Source organism: Hippopotamus amphibius, chromosome 2 (genome assembly GCF_030028045.1).
Source record: "Hippopotamus amphibius kiboko isolate mHipAmp2 chromosome 2, mHipAmp2.hap2, whole genome shotgun sequence".
Classification (NCBI taxonomy): Eukaryota; Metazoa; Chordata; class Mammalia; order Artiodactyla; family Hippopotamidae; genus Hippopotamus; species Hippopotamus amphibius.
The window spans coordinates 208,838,911-208,858,418 of record NC_080187.1 but is presented as its reverse complement, the minus strand read 5'-3'; the positions used below and the strand labels follow the sequence as shown (position 1 = coordinate 208,858,418).

General features: G+C 43.2%; 1 protein-coding gene across 16 annotated transcripts in view; it reads right to left on the bottom strand.

Moving 5' to 3' along the window:
• MAP2K5 (mitogen-activated protein kinase kinase 5) overlaps window positions 1-19,508 on the bottom strand; it is a 262,400-nt gene that overhangs the window by 15,212 nt on the left and 227,680 nt on the right. For 15 of the 16 annotated variants that reach the window (XM_057723002.1, XM_057723012.1, XM_057723006.1 and 12 more), the window contains one exon: window positions 19,458-19,503. The exons of the other annotated variant lie outside the window; for it this stretch is intronic. In XM_057723002.1, the coding sequence (XP_057578985.1) occupies window positions 19,458-19,503 (46 nt within the window). The remainder of the gene's footprint in view (window positions 1-19,457; window positions 19,504-19,508) is intronic. 16 annotated transcript variants of the gene reach the window in all.

Below are 19,508 nucleotides of genomic sequence, written 5' to 3'. Positions count from 1 at the left end.
TTTCCTGCAGAGCCTTGTGAAACCAAAGTCTACTTTCACTGTTAAGAAGGACAAAGTTATTTAATTGCAAGCTTGCTTCTTCTGGTAGTTACGCTCCAGTTTACAAGGAGACTTCAATTCAACCAAATCCAATACAGATGTATTGAGAGGCTTCTGTGAGTCTGGCTCTAAACCTGGTTTTTAGGGTCTAAGGACTTGCCTTGGCACATTCATGGCTTATTTGGTCCCCTTAGAAAAATAAAAAAGCAAATAATAATTCAAAATAACTTTACGCTGATTATTGATTCAAGAGCAAAGTGGTCATATTGTTTCAAACTTGGGCATTTACGTGCAGCCTTATCAAAGCAGTATATTTCCTATACAGTGAAATGGCCTGTTTTCCAATCTAGAGGCACTTTACACACCTATGGGGCACTGTACATTTGACTCCCTTACTCAAGACTAAGAATCTGTAAGTTACACTAAAACTTGAACACATCACTTTCAGCTAGTCCCTCGAGCCTTTACTCAAGTCCATTTGCTTGTAGTTTAGACTAATGCCAAGACACTGACTATCTGCTTTCCCAATCTAAAGCACAAAATAAACAGGCAAACAGAAGAGAAAGGGGGAGGGCTGTGAGAAAGGGGAACAAAGGCAGGAGTACTAAGTGACACCTATTAGCAACGCTGCGCAACAAAACCAAAACCAAAGAACCAGCTTGGGGTCAACCAGTACAGGGGCAAATGGCCCTCCACAGGTTAATATCAGGAGACACTAGGACAGCAGAACGCAGCAAACGGACTGTTCATGATGATGGTCTAAAGAATGTTTTCTAAAAAGCCAAACCCTGAGGCATGTAATATGTTTAAAAAGATAGGGGTACTGATGAACTCAGTGACAGGGCAAGAATAAAGATGCAGATGTAGAGAACGGACTTGAGGACATGGGGCGCGGGGACAAAGTGGAAGCTGGGACAAAGTGAGAGAGTAGCACTGAGAATATATACACTACCAAATGTAAAACAGATAGCTAGTGGGAAGCTGCTGCATAACACAGGGATATCAACTCAACGATGGGTGATGACTTAGAGGGCTGGGATAGAGAGGATGGGAGGGAGTTGCGGGGAGGAGGGGAGATGGGGATATATGTATGAATATAGCCGATTCACTTCATTGTATAGCAAAAACTGGCACAACAGTGTAAAGCAACTATATTCCAATAAAGAGCTTAAAAAAAAAAGATAGGGAAGTTTATAATACATTTAAAATTTCTTGCCTGCAATCTCTTTAGAAAGTTTTGGTTTTATAAGGAATAAGTCTCAATTATCTGAATAATTTCCTTACTTGAAATAGCTCATTTACTGAAGGTGGTGAACAGAAGACTTGCTGCCCTTTGAGTTTTGGAAGGTCAATATTAAACAGGGGAAAGCTCACACACTGTTCCTCTGCCTTTAGGCAGCACTGTGTGATGTCACCAGGCAGACAAGCCTTCAAGCCTCTGAACTCAGTAAAGACATATGGGGCCACTAAGGACCCAAGTTTATCTTGGCTTCCTTTGCAGAGAGTTTGATTACTTCTAAGATTTATGGTCAAAGCAGAAGGAAAAAAGAAATACCTCACAAAGCAGATTTATAACCTCCTCTTACTTTTATAATAACATTAGGGATGACATCCTATGACAGAATCTTGGAATGGCTGCAGGGCAACTTAGAAACTCAGTGGGAAGTTTTATATTTTGGGGTTTGGAGCATTTTGTGCTTGCAAAGGTCAGGGAGGAAAGGACCAGGGAAATGAGCCGGGGAGACGGTCAGAGAGTGAGTGTCAGCTGGTCTAATTTTCTGTGTCAACTCTGAAAATTAGATAAACAATGACAAACCAGGCTTTTTAAATGGACTTGTCACTTCTGGTTTTCTTGATACAAGGTAACATTTTTCAAGTCCTGGTAGCCCTAAAGACAGATTTAACCCCTGAGAGGTTTATGTTAGTGTTCTAAAGCCCTCACATCTAAACAAAAGGTTTAGTCCAACCCTACACTCTTAAAAGAAAGACTAATTATCCTTGGAACTTAAATACTCTTCTAACAATTAAGGGGACTTTGCCTAGAGCCAAAGGTCTAGCCTTCTACAGGACAGCCTCAGCAACTTGATTTTTTCTGTCATCTTGTTGGCTCTCCAGACCAGCTCAACCCTTCAACACGGTCCCTTGATCTTTCAAGCACTGCTCTAAGCAGCTACTGGTTCTTCTTGTACCAATTTAGGGAAGCACAGACTCTGTCCTGGGTCCTCCCTGCTTTCTCTGCTGTTATGAAGACATGGGGTAGAAGAACCACCCCGGTCTATAATTGGCTGGGGAGGTGGACAGATCAGTGAATCTTTTTAATAGCTTCCCTCAGTGGCTCTGCTCTAAGGATATTTATTCAGTTTGAATATGTTGATTTGTACAGAAAAATACATATGAACATATGTATTTACCAGCAGCTGAGTAGAGTTTTTCATTCCACAAAGTGCTTTCAACCTCATTATCTAATTCAAGTGTCACAGTAATCCCATAATGTATCAGGATGGCATTACTGTCACTACCTATTTGTGGATTTGAAAACTAGGTTTGGAGAAGTGATTTGGCTAAGGTAGGGTTGGGATCTGAACTGGACATCAGCTCTAAAGCCTGTGCCTTTTGTTATAATATGTTTTTGTTTTGTCTGTTAATATGTTCTGTTCTGTTCTATTATTACATATAATAACAGCAATATAATAGCTAACAGTTATGAGCACCTAACCTGTGCCAGATACTAATTAGGTGTTTTCGTTTCGAGTATTTCATATGTTCCTCGGCCCTGTCAGAAGCCGATGTGAGCCTATTTTACAAGCAAAGACACTGATGCTCCTAGGTGGTAAGGACTGCGCTTCAGGCTTAAGTCTCAACACTGGGCTTGAACCCGGGGTCCTGGACCTCATGTGTCCCTCTTTCCCCACACTCTACAACGGGCAGGAACAACCCCCACCCCACCCCCCAGCAAAGCACAAGTGCCATAGTCTGCCCCGGATTAAACTACAGAATAGGTCTGTTACAGCCCTCTGACCCCAGTCTGCCTCAACCCTAAATTCTAATGGCGTTCTCCTTTCTGACGTAGAAGAGTCTCCTTTTCCAAAGTGTCCCAACCTTCAAAATTACCTCTGCCGCCAGCCTCCTGTTGAGAAGAAAACCATCTGATTAAACCAACTCACAGGATGGTATGAATAACCACAGGCAGGTAATTCACCTGTGGTTCCTTGGAGCCTGTGGATTTCATTCTCCACAGTGCAGCTTTCCCCCCTCCCTCTGGGAACTCTGTGCTCTGTAAAATAAGGAGAACAGCACCAACTTCACAGGGAGGCCGTGGGTTATGACATTCCCAGCACAAAGGCTAGCCTGGAAACAGCTCCACAGTCATGACTCTCAGTGGCCTAGACTTGGCAGTTCTTATCATACTTCTGAGGAAATTTCTGTAATACCTAACACGTGTTCAGTGCTAAATCTGGAAGACATCAGACCAGCTCTCCTGATAGCTGCACACGGTGTGGCTGGGTGGGCGGGCAGGCAGAGGAGAATGAGGGGCCCTGCTCCCCATGTATGAAAGACTCTCACCACTCACTAAGCGGCCCCTCCCCTGAGCCTCAGGCCTAAAGACCCGTCTCGCTCCTCCATTTAAAACAGGAATGAGCAGACTTCTGAGTTCAGAATTCCGTGTAACTAAAACACAAAATAGAAAACAGGAAACCCAACTGTTGCACTCGTGCACAGCCTATAGATAAGACGGCAGCGCCCTCAGACAGCATTTCAAATACAGTTTATTAGTGTGTGATATGAAAAGGGTATTTTTATTGCATGATATAATGCAATGGGACCTTGGGCGCTCTGTGGAAAGACCTCACACTCAGAAGTGTAATGAACCCGTAGTCCCCAAAACATTATACTGTACATTAACCTATCATTAATGGCACATTAGGGCTAGGGGCATTGCACGCTTGCTGGTCAGGGCTCCATCAGGACAGTGTTGAGAAAACCACACAGTCTTCCCAGGCTTAAAACAAATAGGGAAAATAAATATTCCTGATGTCTACAGGCAGCTTTAACGGAAGTTCAATCCCAGCTCTGCCTTGTAATTTCCAAGCTGCTTTTTTAAGAGAGAAAGACACACAACTGAACAAAAGAAGAAAACGAGCCTCTTGCAGTTCACCCGCAGCTACTGGCCCTGCAGCCTCAACACCGGCTCAGCAAGGTCATGAGCAGACGGGAATCTCTGGTAGTAGCGTAAAAGCTGCCTGCAGGACATCCAGGCCTGGACCACAGCCTACAGAAATAGCAGGGGTCTTGGAGACTGTGCACCTACCTCCCTCACTCTCTAGATGGGGAAATCAAGGCTCAAAAAGATGAAGGAAGAGACAACCTATCCAAAAGAAAAATGGGCAAAGTATGTGAAAAAACAAAACAAAACAAAACAAAAAAAAACGGCCAATAAACATATAGCAAAGATCTGGAAATGGCCAAAATGTTCTATGGCAGGGTCCTGGTTAAATAAATACGGAACATCTGTACAATAGAACACCATGCAGCACTGAAAAGACAAGACAGACCTTCACGTGATGTGGAAAGATCTTAAAGAGAAAAGAGAAAAAGCAAGGCACAGAACGATCAAATTAAAAATTCTAGAAGGACACAAGTTACTGTTAACAGTGCTTACCTCTGGAGAGTGGGGCTGGGAGCTTACTGTGTATCCTTCTGTACTATTTGAATTTTTAAACATAATTTTCGTACTAATTTTCGAAAGTCAATGATGAGAGCAGGAGCAAATATTCTGGGGAACTTATCTTCTAACTTCTATGCTAAGTGCTTCATGTGCTTTACCTGGTCTGGATTTTCACAAAAACAGAAACTGTTAAGTTGGTCACTATAATCCGTTTTCCATGAAGTGGGAATTGAAGTTTCGAGGGTGAAATAATTTGTTTAAGGTGACCCTCTTACCCACCTACTTTCAATAATGAAACAGAGTATTTGTAAAATAGAGAAAAATCTTTCCAGACTCTGATGCAGCCCACGACACCTTCCTGGAGACAGCTTGCCAACCCCAGCCGTGATGGAGGATGCAGGCAAGACAAAAGGCTGCTGATCATGACTGAAGTTGAATCAGATTTCTGGAAGTACCTAGTTCCCACATCACAAAAGGGGAAGGGCCTAAGGACCCCAGGCTACATACGTGTTCAAGTAAACAACGCTTGGCAACCAGGGTTCGAACACATGAAGGGACGTATCTTCCTAATTAACAATGAACCAACTTCAAAGGAAACCCAGTTGCTGCTCCATGAAGAGGTAGCTGTCTCAGACCAGCAGAATCACAAGGTGAGAGTGGGGGCCAGAAGGATGGGGCAGCCCCATACCTTAGGACTCTCTGTGCCAAGTTTCAACGTTGCTACAGGAGGTTTGCTCTGTTTTCTTATTCCTCCATCTTTCCAATAAAAGAGACTTGTTATTTTTGGGTAGCAAACTTTGCAGCAACATTTTAAAATGCTAGATTTTATTTGTCCTAGGGCCTGCCAGCACATGCTGTAATTAAAATGTTGATTAGTAAACAGCTTAAATATATGACAGACAATGCAGTTAAAGCCTACAGTTAGGTCAATATGTGATTTAGATTTGCCATTTAAAAAATCTCATTTAAATTTTGCATACATTAATCACTACCATACTTCAAGGTTCTGATATCCACCTGACTACAATATTAAAATAAAACTTGCTGCCCCAGGGAAATCCTACTTATTCTTAATTGTTTCGAGGCTTTGATGGGCTTTTAATCTAAGATTAATTTATGCAATTTTAAATAACTCTTCTTATGATTAATAAGCTTGAAAATTAAAAGGAGTCTAAAGCAATTATAATGAGCATTTGGTCATAACCTCATTAGAAGAAGGAGTGAAGGATACAGCTCTGGAATTCTTACAAGACTACAATTTAAGGTTACTTTTAGAGAAGTCAAACGTAGTTCCTGAAATTGCAAAGGCAGGTTACCAAAGGTCAGTGTTAAAATGACGGCTAGCTAGATTAGCATACTAATGATTTTCCCTGATAGTGACAGAAAGGACACTGAAAAGAAGATGCAGAAAGAAAGACAAATGACATGCTGTCAAGAAGCTACAGGCTCTGAACTTGGTTTCCTATTCTTTCAGCTGGAGACCTTCAGGGAATTTCAGAAAGAGCCAGGGGCTTCGGATATCCCGATTTACAAATCAGTTCCAGCCAGAGATCCTGGTCCACGTGGAGCAAACCTCCTCTGACCACCCGCAGCCACCCTGTCCTGAGCCCTCACACCGTGCAAGTCAGCAGCATACAGCCCATCCTGCCTTCTCCCAATGCCTCCTGTGGGTGTGGCCAGTCCATTCCTTGAAGTTCTGGTTGTTTCTAACATTTCTTCTGAACCCATCACAGCACCTCATAGATGCAGACAGCAAATTCTTGTGGATTAACTGTTTCATAATAATTCCCTCTAACAAGATGCTCACAATACTGATACTAGAGGACTGACATGAAAAGTTAAGGCTTTCTAATGACTGGCGAAGAAAAACTCACAGAGGTCTGTCCACCCCTAAGAAATTACCAATTCATTAGACACTAGCTACTGTGTGCCTTGTATCGTGCCAGCTGCAGAGGATGCAATGGTTTCCTTACCTCACCACACCATAAGCTCCTGGAGGGCAAGATTAGTGTTTCATCAGCCTCTGTATTTCCTAAAGCTGTGCAACTCGAGTAATTAGTCTGGAAGCCACTTGCTACTACTTTACAAGAAGTCAACGAGTTATGCACCACAAAGTAAATCAGCACACAGCTTCTCACTGAGAAAGTTTTGCTACAAAAAAATGTCAGGTGAATTAAACAGAAGACTTTGAGACATGCTTGATTTATATTCTGGTACAAACTCCTCATCCTGTGTTTAAGAAACAGCTCAGATACTACCTCTAGTCCACAGTCCATATTTGATTAGCACTAAACTATAGCACCCAGCAATATATTCTGCATATACAATGTGCTCAGTAAGGTTTGCTGAGTTAAAGGAAATTTCTCCCAAACTCAAAGAGTAATATCTCTTAGAAGCCACTCATTTCTCTTTTTCTTCTTTCTTTTCTTTTTTTTTTGGCACACAGGCTTAGTTGCTCTGTGGCATGTGGGATCTTCCTAGAGTAGGGATTGAACCCAAGTCCTCTGCATTGGCAGGTGGATTCTTAACCACTGCGCCACCTAGGAAGCCCAGAAGCCACTCATTTCTATAATTGTGACGGCAGAACTAAAAAGGAGAGAAGGTTTTGTGGCCAGATAAATTGCAGAATGTACTACACCTTCAGTTTTTGCTGCAGGTTGACAAAACCAAAAAACAGTAACAGCTCACAAATTTTCACAGCTTCCCTTCAGATAACCAACTAACAGACGGGTGCAAACTGCTGGTGATTACTTTCTCTCTTCCTATTTGGTTTGTTTGCACTGAGGTTCAGGCCTCAGCCAGGCCCAGCTGCTATGTCCAGACATGAGCTCTCTGCTTCTAACACGGCCCAGCAGATGCGGGACGAGGCCAAGGTGGAGGGGACTATAAGGAGTGAGATGAGTAAGCATCCTAGAAGGGCATCTTTGGCCTCACAAGGACAAACTGCTGAAATTCTATACGTTTCTTTGTGGAGTGTTTGTATTAGTTTTGTTTTGGATTCCTAGAAATGGCCTGACAGCTGAAATTCCCACAACCATAAGAGCAACCCCCTGCCAGCCATGTACCAATAGATATTAGCTTTGATGTAGTACAGAACAGTCCTGTATTCTTCCTGGCTGTGTGACTCTAGGCAAGTCAATTAACCTCTCTGAGCCCGAGTTTAATACATCAGTAAAATGGGAATAAGAATAATCTTTGCAGTGTTTGTGTGAAGGTCAAATGAGATAACAGATATGAAAGAATTCTGTAAACGCATGTTTGTAAAAATGTTATCTATTTAGCTTAATTTCTCTCTCTAAAATAAATCTTTTCTTTCTTTAAGGTTAAAAATTAGAAGCCTTTCGGAATTTATCTGCAGCCCCAAGTTGTATGCAATTGTTGCTCCAATTTCTTTCAAATAACTTCAGAGAAAATAAGGTGTAGTATGGATTCTGACTAGTACGGATGTTAGATCGAAGCTGTTTCACATATGTGCAGAAAGTAATACACTCACATAAATACCCCAATGTCCTGCAAGGCCTGGCTCATTTGTCACCCCATTCACAAAGTCTCCCCAGATACCCCTGGCTGGAAGAAATCCTGCCTTCCCGAGAACTCACTGTACCTGTTAAATTCATATCAATTCATAACTATTTATTGAGCATTCAACTTGGGGCTAAGGATTGGGCTAGATGCTGAGGATACAAAGATAAGGAAGACGGGATCTCTTCCTCTTGTTTATGAGCTGTTAAATTACTGCCACAAAGTGTGAAAAGTACACTGATACAGGTACTTGCCAGAAAGAAGGGTGATGTACAACAGGAAGCCAGGGTCTACTGAAGCAGGCCTGAGAAAGCTTCACAGAGGCAGTGCCACTTGGGTCTTGGAGGCTGAGTAGGAGTTCACCACATGAACATGAGGAAAGGGCATTCTTGTCAAAGAAACAGCACAAGCAAAGACATGACCATGTGAAGATGCCTCATGCATTAGAGGGCTGTTAGAGCACAGGCTGCGTGTACAGCAGTGCCACGAGGTGGAGGGGCAGGTGAAGGTGGGCAGGAGTAGGTGAGCGAGGGCCTTGGCGAGTCTAACAATCTATCCTGTGCTTGGCTGTGCATATCCTCACCTTCCTTGCTAGACTGTAAGCTGGTTGAGGGCAGGACCCAAGGCTGACAAACTGCTTCCTCGGCATCAGGCAGGATGCTCAGCCCAGAGCAGACACTCAACAAGGAAAAACAGTGAGTGCATATGAGACACACAGGTGTGACATTCTCTCCCTGTCTCACAAGAAAAGGCTGCTGAAGTACAAATCTGCACCAGACGTGCCGTGGGTTACCACACAGGCAGCCCCTGAGAAGCTAGCCTTACGCCTTCCTTTGGTACTTAACCCACTTTCCAGATGATGTGCGCTGCTGCCTACGCAGGAGAGCTGGAAAGGGGGCCATTTCTGAAGGCAGGAAGCCGAGCTGCCCAGCCGAAGCTCTGCTGACCTCCCCAAGAGGGGAAGGAAAAGCTCGTTTTGGAGAAAGAACTTTCCAGCCCTGGAGCTGGTGCCGCAGGCCCTGCAGACACCAGCACTCTGGGGTTGCCGATCTGCCTTCCCCAGAGTTAGAGCAAGAGTATTCCAGAGGCAAGCCTGTGGCTTAAAAAAAAAGAATCATGTTTAATTTAAAAATTAGAAACTGGAGCAGGCTGTGAGCACAGGGGTTGATTGAAACAAAATTTAAATTCCTGTCAAGCCCATTTAAACACGGGGGCCCTTCATAGACAATTAGCTGCTCCCTGTGAATGCTGAATAAACTCAGGCCTGGTCACTGCGAGAAGAGAGGCGCCTACTGTGAGGCGCGGAAAAAAAAATTAACTAAAATCAGGCTGTATGAAATATTTAGCCTTCCAGTATATCACAGGGGTTTGAAAGTGTAAACAAGACAAAAATCGATTCCTTGGTGCCCTCAAATCAATCCCCCAAAATGGTTAGGGCATCTGTTTCTGCTAAATTTTGTTTACATCGGCAGATTTGCCTTAATTGCAGTTGTTTATCTCTCATTGTCCCTGGGGCCCTAATCTCCCGATTACTAATACTTAACACTCATTTCACATCTAAAGCTACTTCTAATCCTCAACAGGTTTTGGGGGCTCTTAAAATTATTGAAACGGCAGAGGCGGGAGACACAGCCTCTTTGTGAAAGGAACATTTTCTTATCTGCTACCAGCTGGGTCCAATCATCACCAGGGATGGCTGCAACAAAGGTGCTAAAAGGCTCTTCCACAATGACTGCTGCTCCACTGGGGATTCAGAGGATAAAAAAGAGCTTTGATGGAAAAATCTGAACAAGAGGCTAAAGCAGTCCAGCCAAATAAAGTTACTGTCATAATCAAATGCTGTCAATCACCATGAAAATCCAATTAAAAATGTCTCAGCACAGCCCTCTTAAGTGGAAAAATGTACCCTATTTATACAAATTTTTGTCAACTCCACACCAATCCCACAATTAGAAAGTCCTGCTATTAATTGAATCTCTTCCCCCGCCCCCCCCCACCCCCAGGTTTAAAAAGAGATGCGGGCCATTCAGAAGCCTTCTGAGGGAGCTGAGACACACATAGGCTATTGGTATACAATTAAGAGTTAATCGGGTTACATTTGAAAATTCCATTTTTATTTGTGTCGAGGGAACCTTTGCACGAATAAATGAATGGTACCTATTCTCCTACTTCAGAATCAGTGACCATTTATATAAAGAGAACAGAGAAACGGTAAACCAGGATACTGGAAAGAAACTAGTCCACACTCCGGCAAATGTCTCTCGGTAGACCACAGCCTAATGTTTAATTCTAATCTTGAAAATTAAATAGAGGACAGAAGGCCCAAATGTCTCCACTGCCTTTCTGCAGTCTCTAAATGGCCACGTGAACCTCAAGTTATCTGCAGGCAGATTTGGCCCCCCAAATAGCTGTGTATCTACAAAAGGCCTCACTGAAACCACAAGATGCGCAGCCCCAAAGGTCTCCCTCAAAACTGCTACAAATTAAAAAGCAAACAACCCATTAAACAAATCCAGCTAGTTACAGCTGTAAATAGGAGGCTTCTAATATTTTTCCAGCCCTTGAAATTCCTGGTTAGACTCATTAATTATTGATAAGAATCGCATCTATTTATCGGAGTGTACTCACAGGAAAACAAGTTTGCTGCTTTCAACGGCAATTCCCAAATCGCAGGGCCTGGGCTTCAAGATCCTTTTATATTTCCCCGACAAGTGACTAAATGTCTCTAGATTTTTCAGCCTAATCCATTATGCCCGAGAGTTGGGGGGCGTGGGGTGGCCCATATCTGATACGCTGATAAAGACCTAGGGGTCCCCTGCCATCAATCTAACCCGGCAAAGATGGTGCTGGCCAGGTGGTCTCCTCTAAGTCTTGACTCTCTAATGACCTCTTGATTTGGAATTAACTGTCAAAGGTGAATTCTCAAGTGGTCAGAACACACGCCAAAAATCACAGGTGCTGCTGAGCAAGGCCTGCTTTGCACTTTCTTGCTCTTCCCATACTTCCAGGGTGGACAGCCAAACCCTAGTGCCTGTTCTGATTGGTCTAGCTGTACTGGTTGTTAAAAGCTTTGAATGGTATCCCTGCGAACACTGCAATGTCCTAGAAATTCTGTTATTTTGGCGCCAAATGATTTTACCCATATGACCTCTCATAGCAGGAAGTCAAACAAAAACCTCTGATCAGACCACGTAGTTCTAGTATGGCCTTCCTAACTTATACTGAATATCACAGAGTCCAGGGAGGGCTTGTTCTCGGGTGAGCTTCTTCAACCTTATTCTGAGTTCCTAGAGAACAGGGATGTGTCTTGTTTGTCTTGATGTCTAGTACAGTGTTTTACTGGAATGGATTAGAATGAATGGCACATGCAAAGAGTAATCGATAGTGGTTTCTCTTCTTTTAATCAGAACAGAGAACTCGCCTGAATGACAGCAGCATAGGGCCAAACTAGGAACTGAATTAAAGATCATGTTCCTCCTTCAAGGCACTTACAGTCTAGTTGGAAACAAAAGGTATCAAACCAGTGAGTTTCGCCTGGAGAGCTTTTAAAAACAACAAAACCCCCCAGTACCTGCTCCCTGGCCCAAATGCCAGAGATTCTTTGATCTGGGTTGGGATCCAGACTTTTTTTTTTTTTTTTTTTAAACCCACTCAGATGATTCTGATGAGTTGCTGGAGTTAGGACCCACCATACCATCTGAACCAGTTTGTGAATCTACCATGAATATATAGTTTATGTAATTAAGCGCTATTTCAAGTTAGAGACATTAAATGGTGGAGGGCTTCTGAGAAGAGAGCAAGCACTATAAAGGGGAAGAGTGGAGAAAGCTGCAGGGAGGAGGTTGGAGAAGTTCAAGGACAGCAGACAGGAGGCCATCCTAGGCTGAGGCCACCACCCAAATAAAAGAAACTCCCCATGAGTTGAGTAGCATCAAAGGAGGAACAAATGTACAATATACTCTAAAGACCCAGCTTTGCCCCCTGTGAATGTGGCAGAACACTGAAAAGCGGCCCCAATGATCCACTTTACTGCATTCAAGGTAACCAAACTGTTCCTGTGGTCAAGTCTATGCAGTCTCACTGTGCCTTGATACGTGATGCTGGGAAGATGACAGTTTGTCCAGTAGAACAAGAAAGAAGCCTTGCAGGCAGTTCAAAAAACCGCAATCTTAAACAGGCAAATCATCACCATATTAAGAGATCTGACTTGACTGATGGAGGAAAAAAGTTATCCTTAACTGGGAAATTAAAACTGTCAGATCACCATGATCAAGGAATGACAGATTCTATCTATCTGTATTTCTCTTGCTATGTGCATGTATATAAATACACACACGTACACACATATATTTATCTGCTAAAGTCTCGTGAAAAGATCAAGCAGTCACGTCTATGGAAAAACAAAGCTTGTTTTCTGGGGTTACAATCTCTCTGTTCTTGCTGAAGTGCTAACGTGTCATCAAAAATTCAAATTAAAGCTGTCTGATTTAGTGTGAGCTCAAGCATCCAGACAGTGATTCTGCCGTTGTAATTATATGCAATTAAAAGCTAAAATCAACTTCTTACTAGTGGATTCCTATTTATAAGCAGACACAAACATGATTTTAATGGCCTTTAGAACTTGAAAAAAAAAAAAAATCATTACGTGGTTGTCAGCTGGACCCTATGTGCAGCCCCCTAGCTTCTGTGATGCCTTTTGTGTTCGAAGAAAATATTTAGTTGAAGTTTCAATCCTATCCAGGGTTTCCCCCTGCAAATCTGGGGTTCCTTGGTCCATGAGCTGATGTGCATCTCCAAACGAATAACCAAAAGCAAAAACGATGTCTGCAAGAACTGGCGGCCACACACACATGTAAGTCTGGCCCTGATGGTCTATTTTAAAACATGCCCCATATTACACGCAAACTAGCTAAAGGTAGTAAACTACCACCAGGTTCAGAATTGCTTATTAAACCATCATTAGTATCTTAAAAAGCTTAGCGTGCAGGCACAGTGATCCATGAGCGCTATGTAAGGGGGCTGTGGAAACGCGCCCTTCCTCTTGCTTGTACTTAGGACCCCCGTACGCCCTGGGTCAAAATGAACCTTATCTTTGATCCAGTTAGTAGAATGTGGTGATAATGCTGAACTTTATCGGAGCCCCGTGCTCCCAGCAAGCAGTAACAAGTGAGGAATCTTCCTACTCTCTTGTTAACTACAAAGAACCATCCTGCTCTCCCAGAGATAAGACCCCTTTCCATTCTTCCTCATGACTTCCATAAGACTGGCAGTCATCCCTTGCTTACCTGCCTCCATAACCTTTGCCACCTCCAGTTGCTTTGAGACATTCCTCATTAATAAACATTCTCCCTACTGCAACAGCCTGAATAAAATCATCTCCATCGTCCAGTGCATTTTGTGGGTTTGGGTCCCATAATGGTGAACAAAGCCATTTGGTCTAAACCCAGAAGTCACACCGGAATTTGTTGGCGAGAAAAATTCTAACACAGGTTTTTTTCCCCAATTTTTAAAACGGACCATGCAGATGCCCAATTTATCACATACCTTGATTAACTCAGAGAACAACCGACCAACCTATCTGAAAATGTAATTACAATCAGGTTTGGATAAGCAGAGAAGCTACCAGTGACAATTTAATTTAGAGGAATTAAACAAGTTAACATCTCTTTGCAAGTAATTAAATGTTTAAACAGATTTTTCTGGAGCAGTTTGGTGTTTATTAGCCCCCATACAATACCACCTCCAATACATAAAGCCTTCTCTGAGAAATGAGATGCCTTCAAGTTTGCAGCTGCTGGGATTTAGAAGGGGGGAAAACCTAAAAGCACTATTTTTGGTTATAACGGACACCCCTCCCTCAAGACCCACATCTGCTTCTCTTTATTTCCAGTCCCACTATCTACTTGCTTTCTAAGCAAAATGTCAAATTTCAATTGCAAACAGCACTCTGTGTTTCTTCTCAGAGGCCTGAACAGAAAACCAAACCTGAGGAAATGCTAAACGAGGACGCCCTGCTCTGGAATGTACAAGGAAATGCACAAAATCACAGGCATTATTAGAACCTAAGGAGAAAACCCATGTTTTTAAACAATTACTAAAGCAGGATAGTAATAGCATAAAGACAATTTCTGCGCCAGCTTGTTTCTCTGAAATTCTCTCTGCCACTGAACAGCTAGAACAGATAATAACTATTAGTAAATCAAACTCCTCTGCAGTATCCAGCTGTGCCTCACACATTTACATACAGATAGAATGGGTATATGTTTTTAATATGTATGGGATACGTACTTTTACCACAGCCGAAGCGCGTGGTACAAAGGAGGAGGAGAATGGCAATCGGATCAGCATGAGATAATAAAGTGGCCTAGATAAAGTATTAGCCAGAGATTGATCTCAAACCGGGATGCTGCTTCTTCTGACCTGATTACTTACTATGCATAGATTCCATTAAATAGAGCTTAGACATGGAAAGCTTCTGGAAACACTCTAAATGCATAGAAGGATCTACAGCGCTCTGAACCCAAATTGTAACTGCACAGGCGCCCATGGCCCATACCCTTCCCAAGGCCCACATTCAGGACAGGCTGAGAGGTTAAAGGGCTGTCTGACAGCTGGTGTGAAGCCCTGCTGAGTCCCACAGGGAGGGCCCTTCCCTTTCCTTCTCTCCCCTACGCCAAGCAAGCATTTCACCCTCCAAATGAATGCCTCCCTGCCGAGCTGCCCGTCCTGCCCTGGCCACAGAGCTCTAACGATCAGGGTGGGAAGGTAGTGAGGAGGCTGGCTGCTCACTGAGGGTCATGGTCCCCTCGAAAAACTGATGAGAGCCATGAATTCCTCTTCTAAAAACATGCACATCCCCACATGCACATGCAACCGTGGATGTCACTTCGGGGGCTCTAACAGACTTCCGCAAGTCACAGACCTTAGGTCAAGGACTGTGGATCTGGTCCATCCCCTTCATTTTGCAGATGAAGACACAGAAGTGGGGAGGGACTGGGGAGCTCCTGACAAGGGAAGGGAAGCTTCCCCGCTAAATCAGCCTGACCTTTGCTACAAAAGATCTCGAAAGGAAGATTAATTCGGCAGAAGGAATTCTCTGTGGTTTACACATGCACACAGTCTATACAGGAAGGTTGCTCACCACGTCCCTTTTACTTAAAAATATGTAAACATTTAGTTTGAATAGCCAAGCCAGCCACGCACCTCTCCATCTCTGTGCCTTCATCTCAGGTTGCCTCTGTCCCTCAGTCTGATGATTGACATCTGGGGAAACGTCCCCTGCTGCCTCCACAGCTTCACCCTGTCCCCTCCCGCTGCAATCCCGTCACCCCCTTCTGACGGGCAGAGGCTGCCTTCCCCACAGACGCTGTGGCAGCTTTGCTGGGTTGTCTGAAGCCTCTGAACACTGTCTGCTGCCTCCTCACAGCCTGGAAACTTTTTTCTAAGTTTGTTGGTCTTCAGTCACAGCTGGGGCAGCACTGACATAGGTCTTTCCTGTGCTTTACATCAGGGTGACTTAAAAGTGGGTTCTTTAATTATGGAATCATTGTCACAGAGGCAGAAAGAGCGTGTGCGGGCTTCCTATCTGTCTGGCTGTGTCAGCATGCCGAATGCTCTGGCTGCCTGTATGGCTGGTTTTCCTTTGCTGGGTTTAAAGCTGACTCCTGATTCATGCAATAACTCTTTTTCTTTTTTTTTTTGGCACATGGGCTTAGTTGCTGCGCGGCATGTGGGATCTTCCTGGAGCTGGGATCGAACCCATGACCTCTGCATTGGCAGGCGGATTCTTAACCACTGCGCCACCTAGGAAGCCCCTCATGCAATAACTCTTAAAGAATTGAAGAAAGGTTAGACCTTCCCCAAGGATGAAGGACTTCTCTATAATTGGAGTCCACTCAAGAAAAAAGGTACCAATGGGTGGGTGTGCTGCTCCTATGTCAAGTCAAAGTTTTCAGACCTGGATACTAAGATTCCTTCTATTAGAAGTGGAATTTTTTAACAGATTGCCCAGCTGGTGGTGAATATATTGCCTGTTTGAACTCTACCTTTGTGGGTCTGTGACTCCACGAGGCCAATGTCAATGGAATTTCTGTTCCAGCAAGCACTAGAGGTTTCACATTGCTCTGAAAAGGTCTGGGGACTTGACACACTCATGCTTCGCCCATCCTTTCCTTTGTCTAGAATGACCCCTTGCAAACTCTCTATTAAAATTCAACCCATCCTCCAAAGGCCCTTTTCAAACGCTACCTTCTCCATATAGCTTTCCCCCATTTCCCCATATGGATCCCCACAGAACTTTTACAGTAGTTAGTTGATTCTAGTTATTGGTACACTTGCCCTATCCCCTGCCACACTGTATGTGCGAGGCTTACTCTGTATCTTCTGCTGGCTCTAGCACAGGGCTTTGCACATAATGGTCTATATATATCTACTGAATTCAGTTGTCTATCTGGTTCTGAGATCTCCCAAGATGATGTGGATGCCAATGACGAGGCTTCTGAGTTAATTCTTTATGTAGCTTAAGGGCTATGTGCCAGAAAACAGTACTGGTTCATGTGGACCTAGCCTCCCTCAAATGTGAGCATTAAGGGAATTTCTTGGTCCAATTTTAAAACATTTCCACTTAGAACAGAAAAACTGTAGTCATCTTAGGAACAACCACGCAAAGCAGAGAGCATTAAATAGCTAAACAACTAAATGAGTTCTAACGCTGGGATTTTAATGTCCGCTAGAGCCTAAACTTGAGTTTTACATGTCATCTTTAAGAATGATATGGTCAAAAATTGCAAAGATGATGATTTTTAAGACTTGACTTGGGTATTCCGGTATATAAGATGACTTCACCAAAGAAAACAACAAAAATCACTTGAGTGCCTGCTCCATGCACAGCCCAGGCCCGGAGGTGAGGGTGATTTGGTACACCTCTCCCTGTACTCTGATTTACATAGGCTGGGACTTGCCGTATTCACTGGTGGTCAGGGCCATACCCAAGTTCATGTAAGAGTTCCCTGATGGCGAAATCTGTGCCTTTCAATATTTCCACCCGACCTCATCTCTGATGTTCTCCCTTTGATTTGGAAAATGCAGGTCCACAAGGAAACCTCAACAATCCTGCAGGCCTCACAGCTGATGTGGCCCAAACTGTGCAGACCATGTTGGTACCCTGCTGGCTGGAGTCACCATGCTTGGGAGATTAACAGCTCTTTTCATGAAAGGCAGGACCCCATCCACAGTAGCAAAGGGCTCTACATTTCATGCATTCCAGAGGATGCTCTCAGCTTCCAGATGGGAGCACCATCAAATAGATTGTAGACAGAAAGGGAAAAGGAAAAATTAAAGCCATTAATATCCTGGAAGAAATAAAGAGATTGGTTCCTTAAGGGGGTCCCTAGGATGCGACTCAGGTTCCTAAAGCCAGGGACAGCCCACTTTCTTTCCTATTCCCTCGTGGACCCAATATTTTGGCCAGAGGTGGGCAGGGCTCAACCCCCTTGATTGCAGGAGCCTCATACACACTCCATTGTTTCCTGCCCCCTCACTGAGCCTGTACTAAGCCAGGGAGTGTCTCACTATTGCCATACCTAGGGGAATAAACTCATTTAAATCAAACTGTGAGCAATACTAGAAATAATGTTAAATTAAGTATAGGATGGTGCTTCCTGTGAGTAAATTTTTCATTGTATTTTATTGATTTATTGATATTTATTAACTAAAAATGTGGGACGGCACACACCATGGTGTATAGTTGTAAGAGATATATTGAAATACGTATCCCTCAGCTCTCTCCACACACACAGACAGCCATGTACGCTTGCTTTCAAGGCACTGAAAGGACTCAGCCTTCAGCCTTGTCTTTACAACGTGCCACCCTGGAGTGGTGTTCCCTATCAACACGTACATCCGGATGCATTTATGAGTGTATGTACGATCTGCAGATGTTTTATTTATAAGTGGCCAACTCACTGCAGCACTGAAACATGCATTTACAAATAGATATCTGTTTTATGAAACCCTATTCCTTTGTTTTAATAGCTGAGCTATCCAGCCGTAGCATGATAATGTACAAGGTAAATGGGTCTCCATCTCTAGAACCTGTTCCAAGTTTCCTCAAATGTGACTAACTGCATGAATTTCTCAACCAGAGACACCCCCCATCAAAAAAAAAAAAAAAAAGGGCCAGTTTATTCTAGACATGAAACCTGCGTGGTTATAAATTGCAGGGGCTTTAGGGGTGAACTTTAACTTGAAACTACCCTGAAAACTGAGATTTTGTTCCAGGGGTAACGTGAAGAAGAAAACTACCTTCCTGGAAAGCACTTATGATGTAAAAGGGAAATGCACTGCTATTTTATATTTGGGGATGAAATCTGTATTATACAGAAGTTTGGGTGCTTACAGTATTTATAAGGATGAAATACAAAGGCTAAAAACCTTTGAACCAATATCTTTAAAATGATTATTATTTAAAATGATGAGAGAAAACTAGTCAGAGTTTGCCCTGATTGCAATAATCTAAAGATAGGGTATGGTGCGCAAAACGTCAGAAAGAGTAGGCTATAATTATTATTTAGTAATGCTCAATGCAAATGTTATTCTAACAGCTTGTGCATTGTCAAATCAACAATCTGCACTAAATAAATGACCATTTGGGAATTGTTAGGGAACGTCTCTGTTCCTCTCTCTGCTTGACGAAAAACTGTCATTTGCAATCAAAGAAAGCGGCCTTGGAGCTGAGAACACAGCACTTGCAGCCTTGTAGCTGTCTCTTTCTGAGGAGAGACCAAAGATTCACATTAACTTGATCTTTTGCAGCCAATCTAATTTCATTCTACATGAATCCAAGAGGACTCCATGCCACACTCAGAATTTCCTATAGGACTGCACTAAAAACTTAATATACTGACTATCTTCCCTGTTATCAGTTCTCTGAATTCTGAGAGGCTGTAATAGCAAATGAGGACAAGGAGTAACCTAGATTAACTTGTGACCTTTGAGTGTGAGGCAGAGGAAAGGAATTCTGCATTAAGTTTCAACTTGGTGATGGGTTTTCAAGAAGGGAAGACTACTATCTGAGGACGTGAGCTTCAAAAGCACCCACCCAGATGAAGTAAATAATATCGACTCTCAGAGTCTGTGGATGCTTTAAATCCCATTCTGGTCCTTTTAACAGAATGTTAAGCACAGATATGCAACTAGACAATTCTAATGTAACTAAAAAAAATCTACTTACCATCAGTTCCTCGGGTGCTGGCCTTTCTTTTGGCTGTTTTCGCATGCTGTA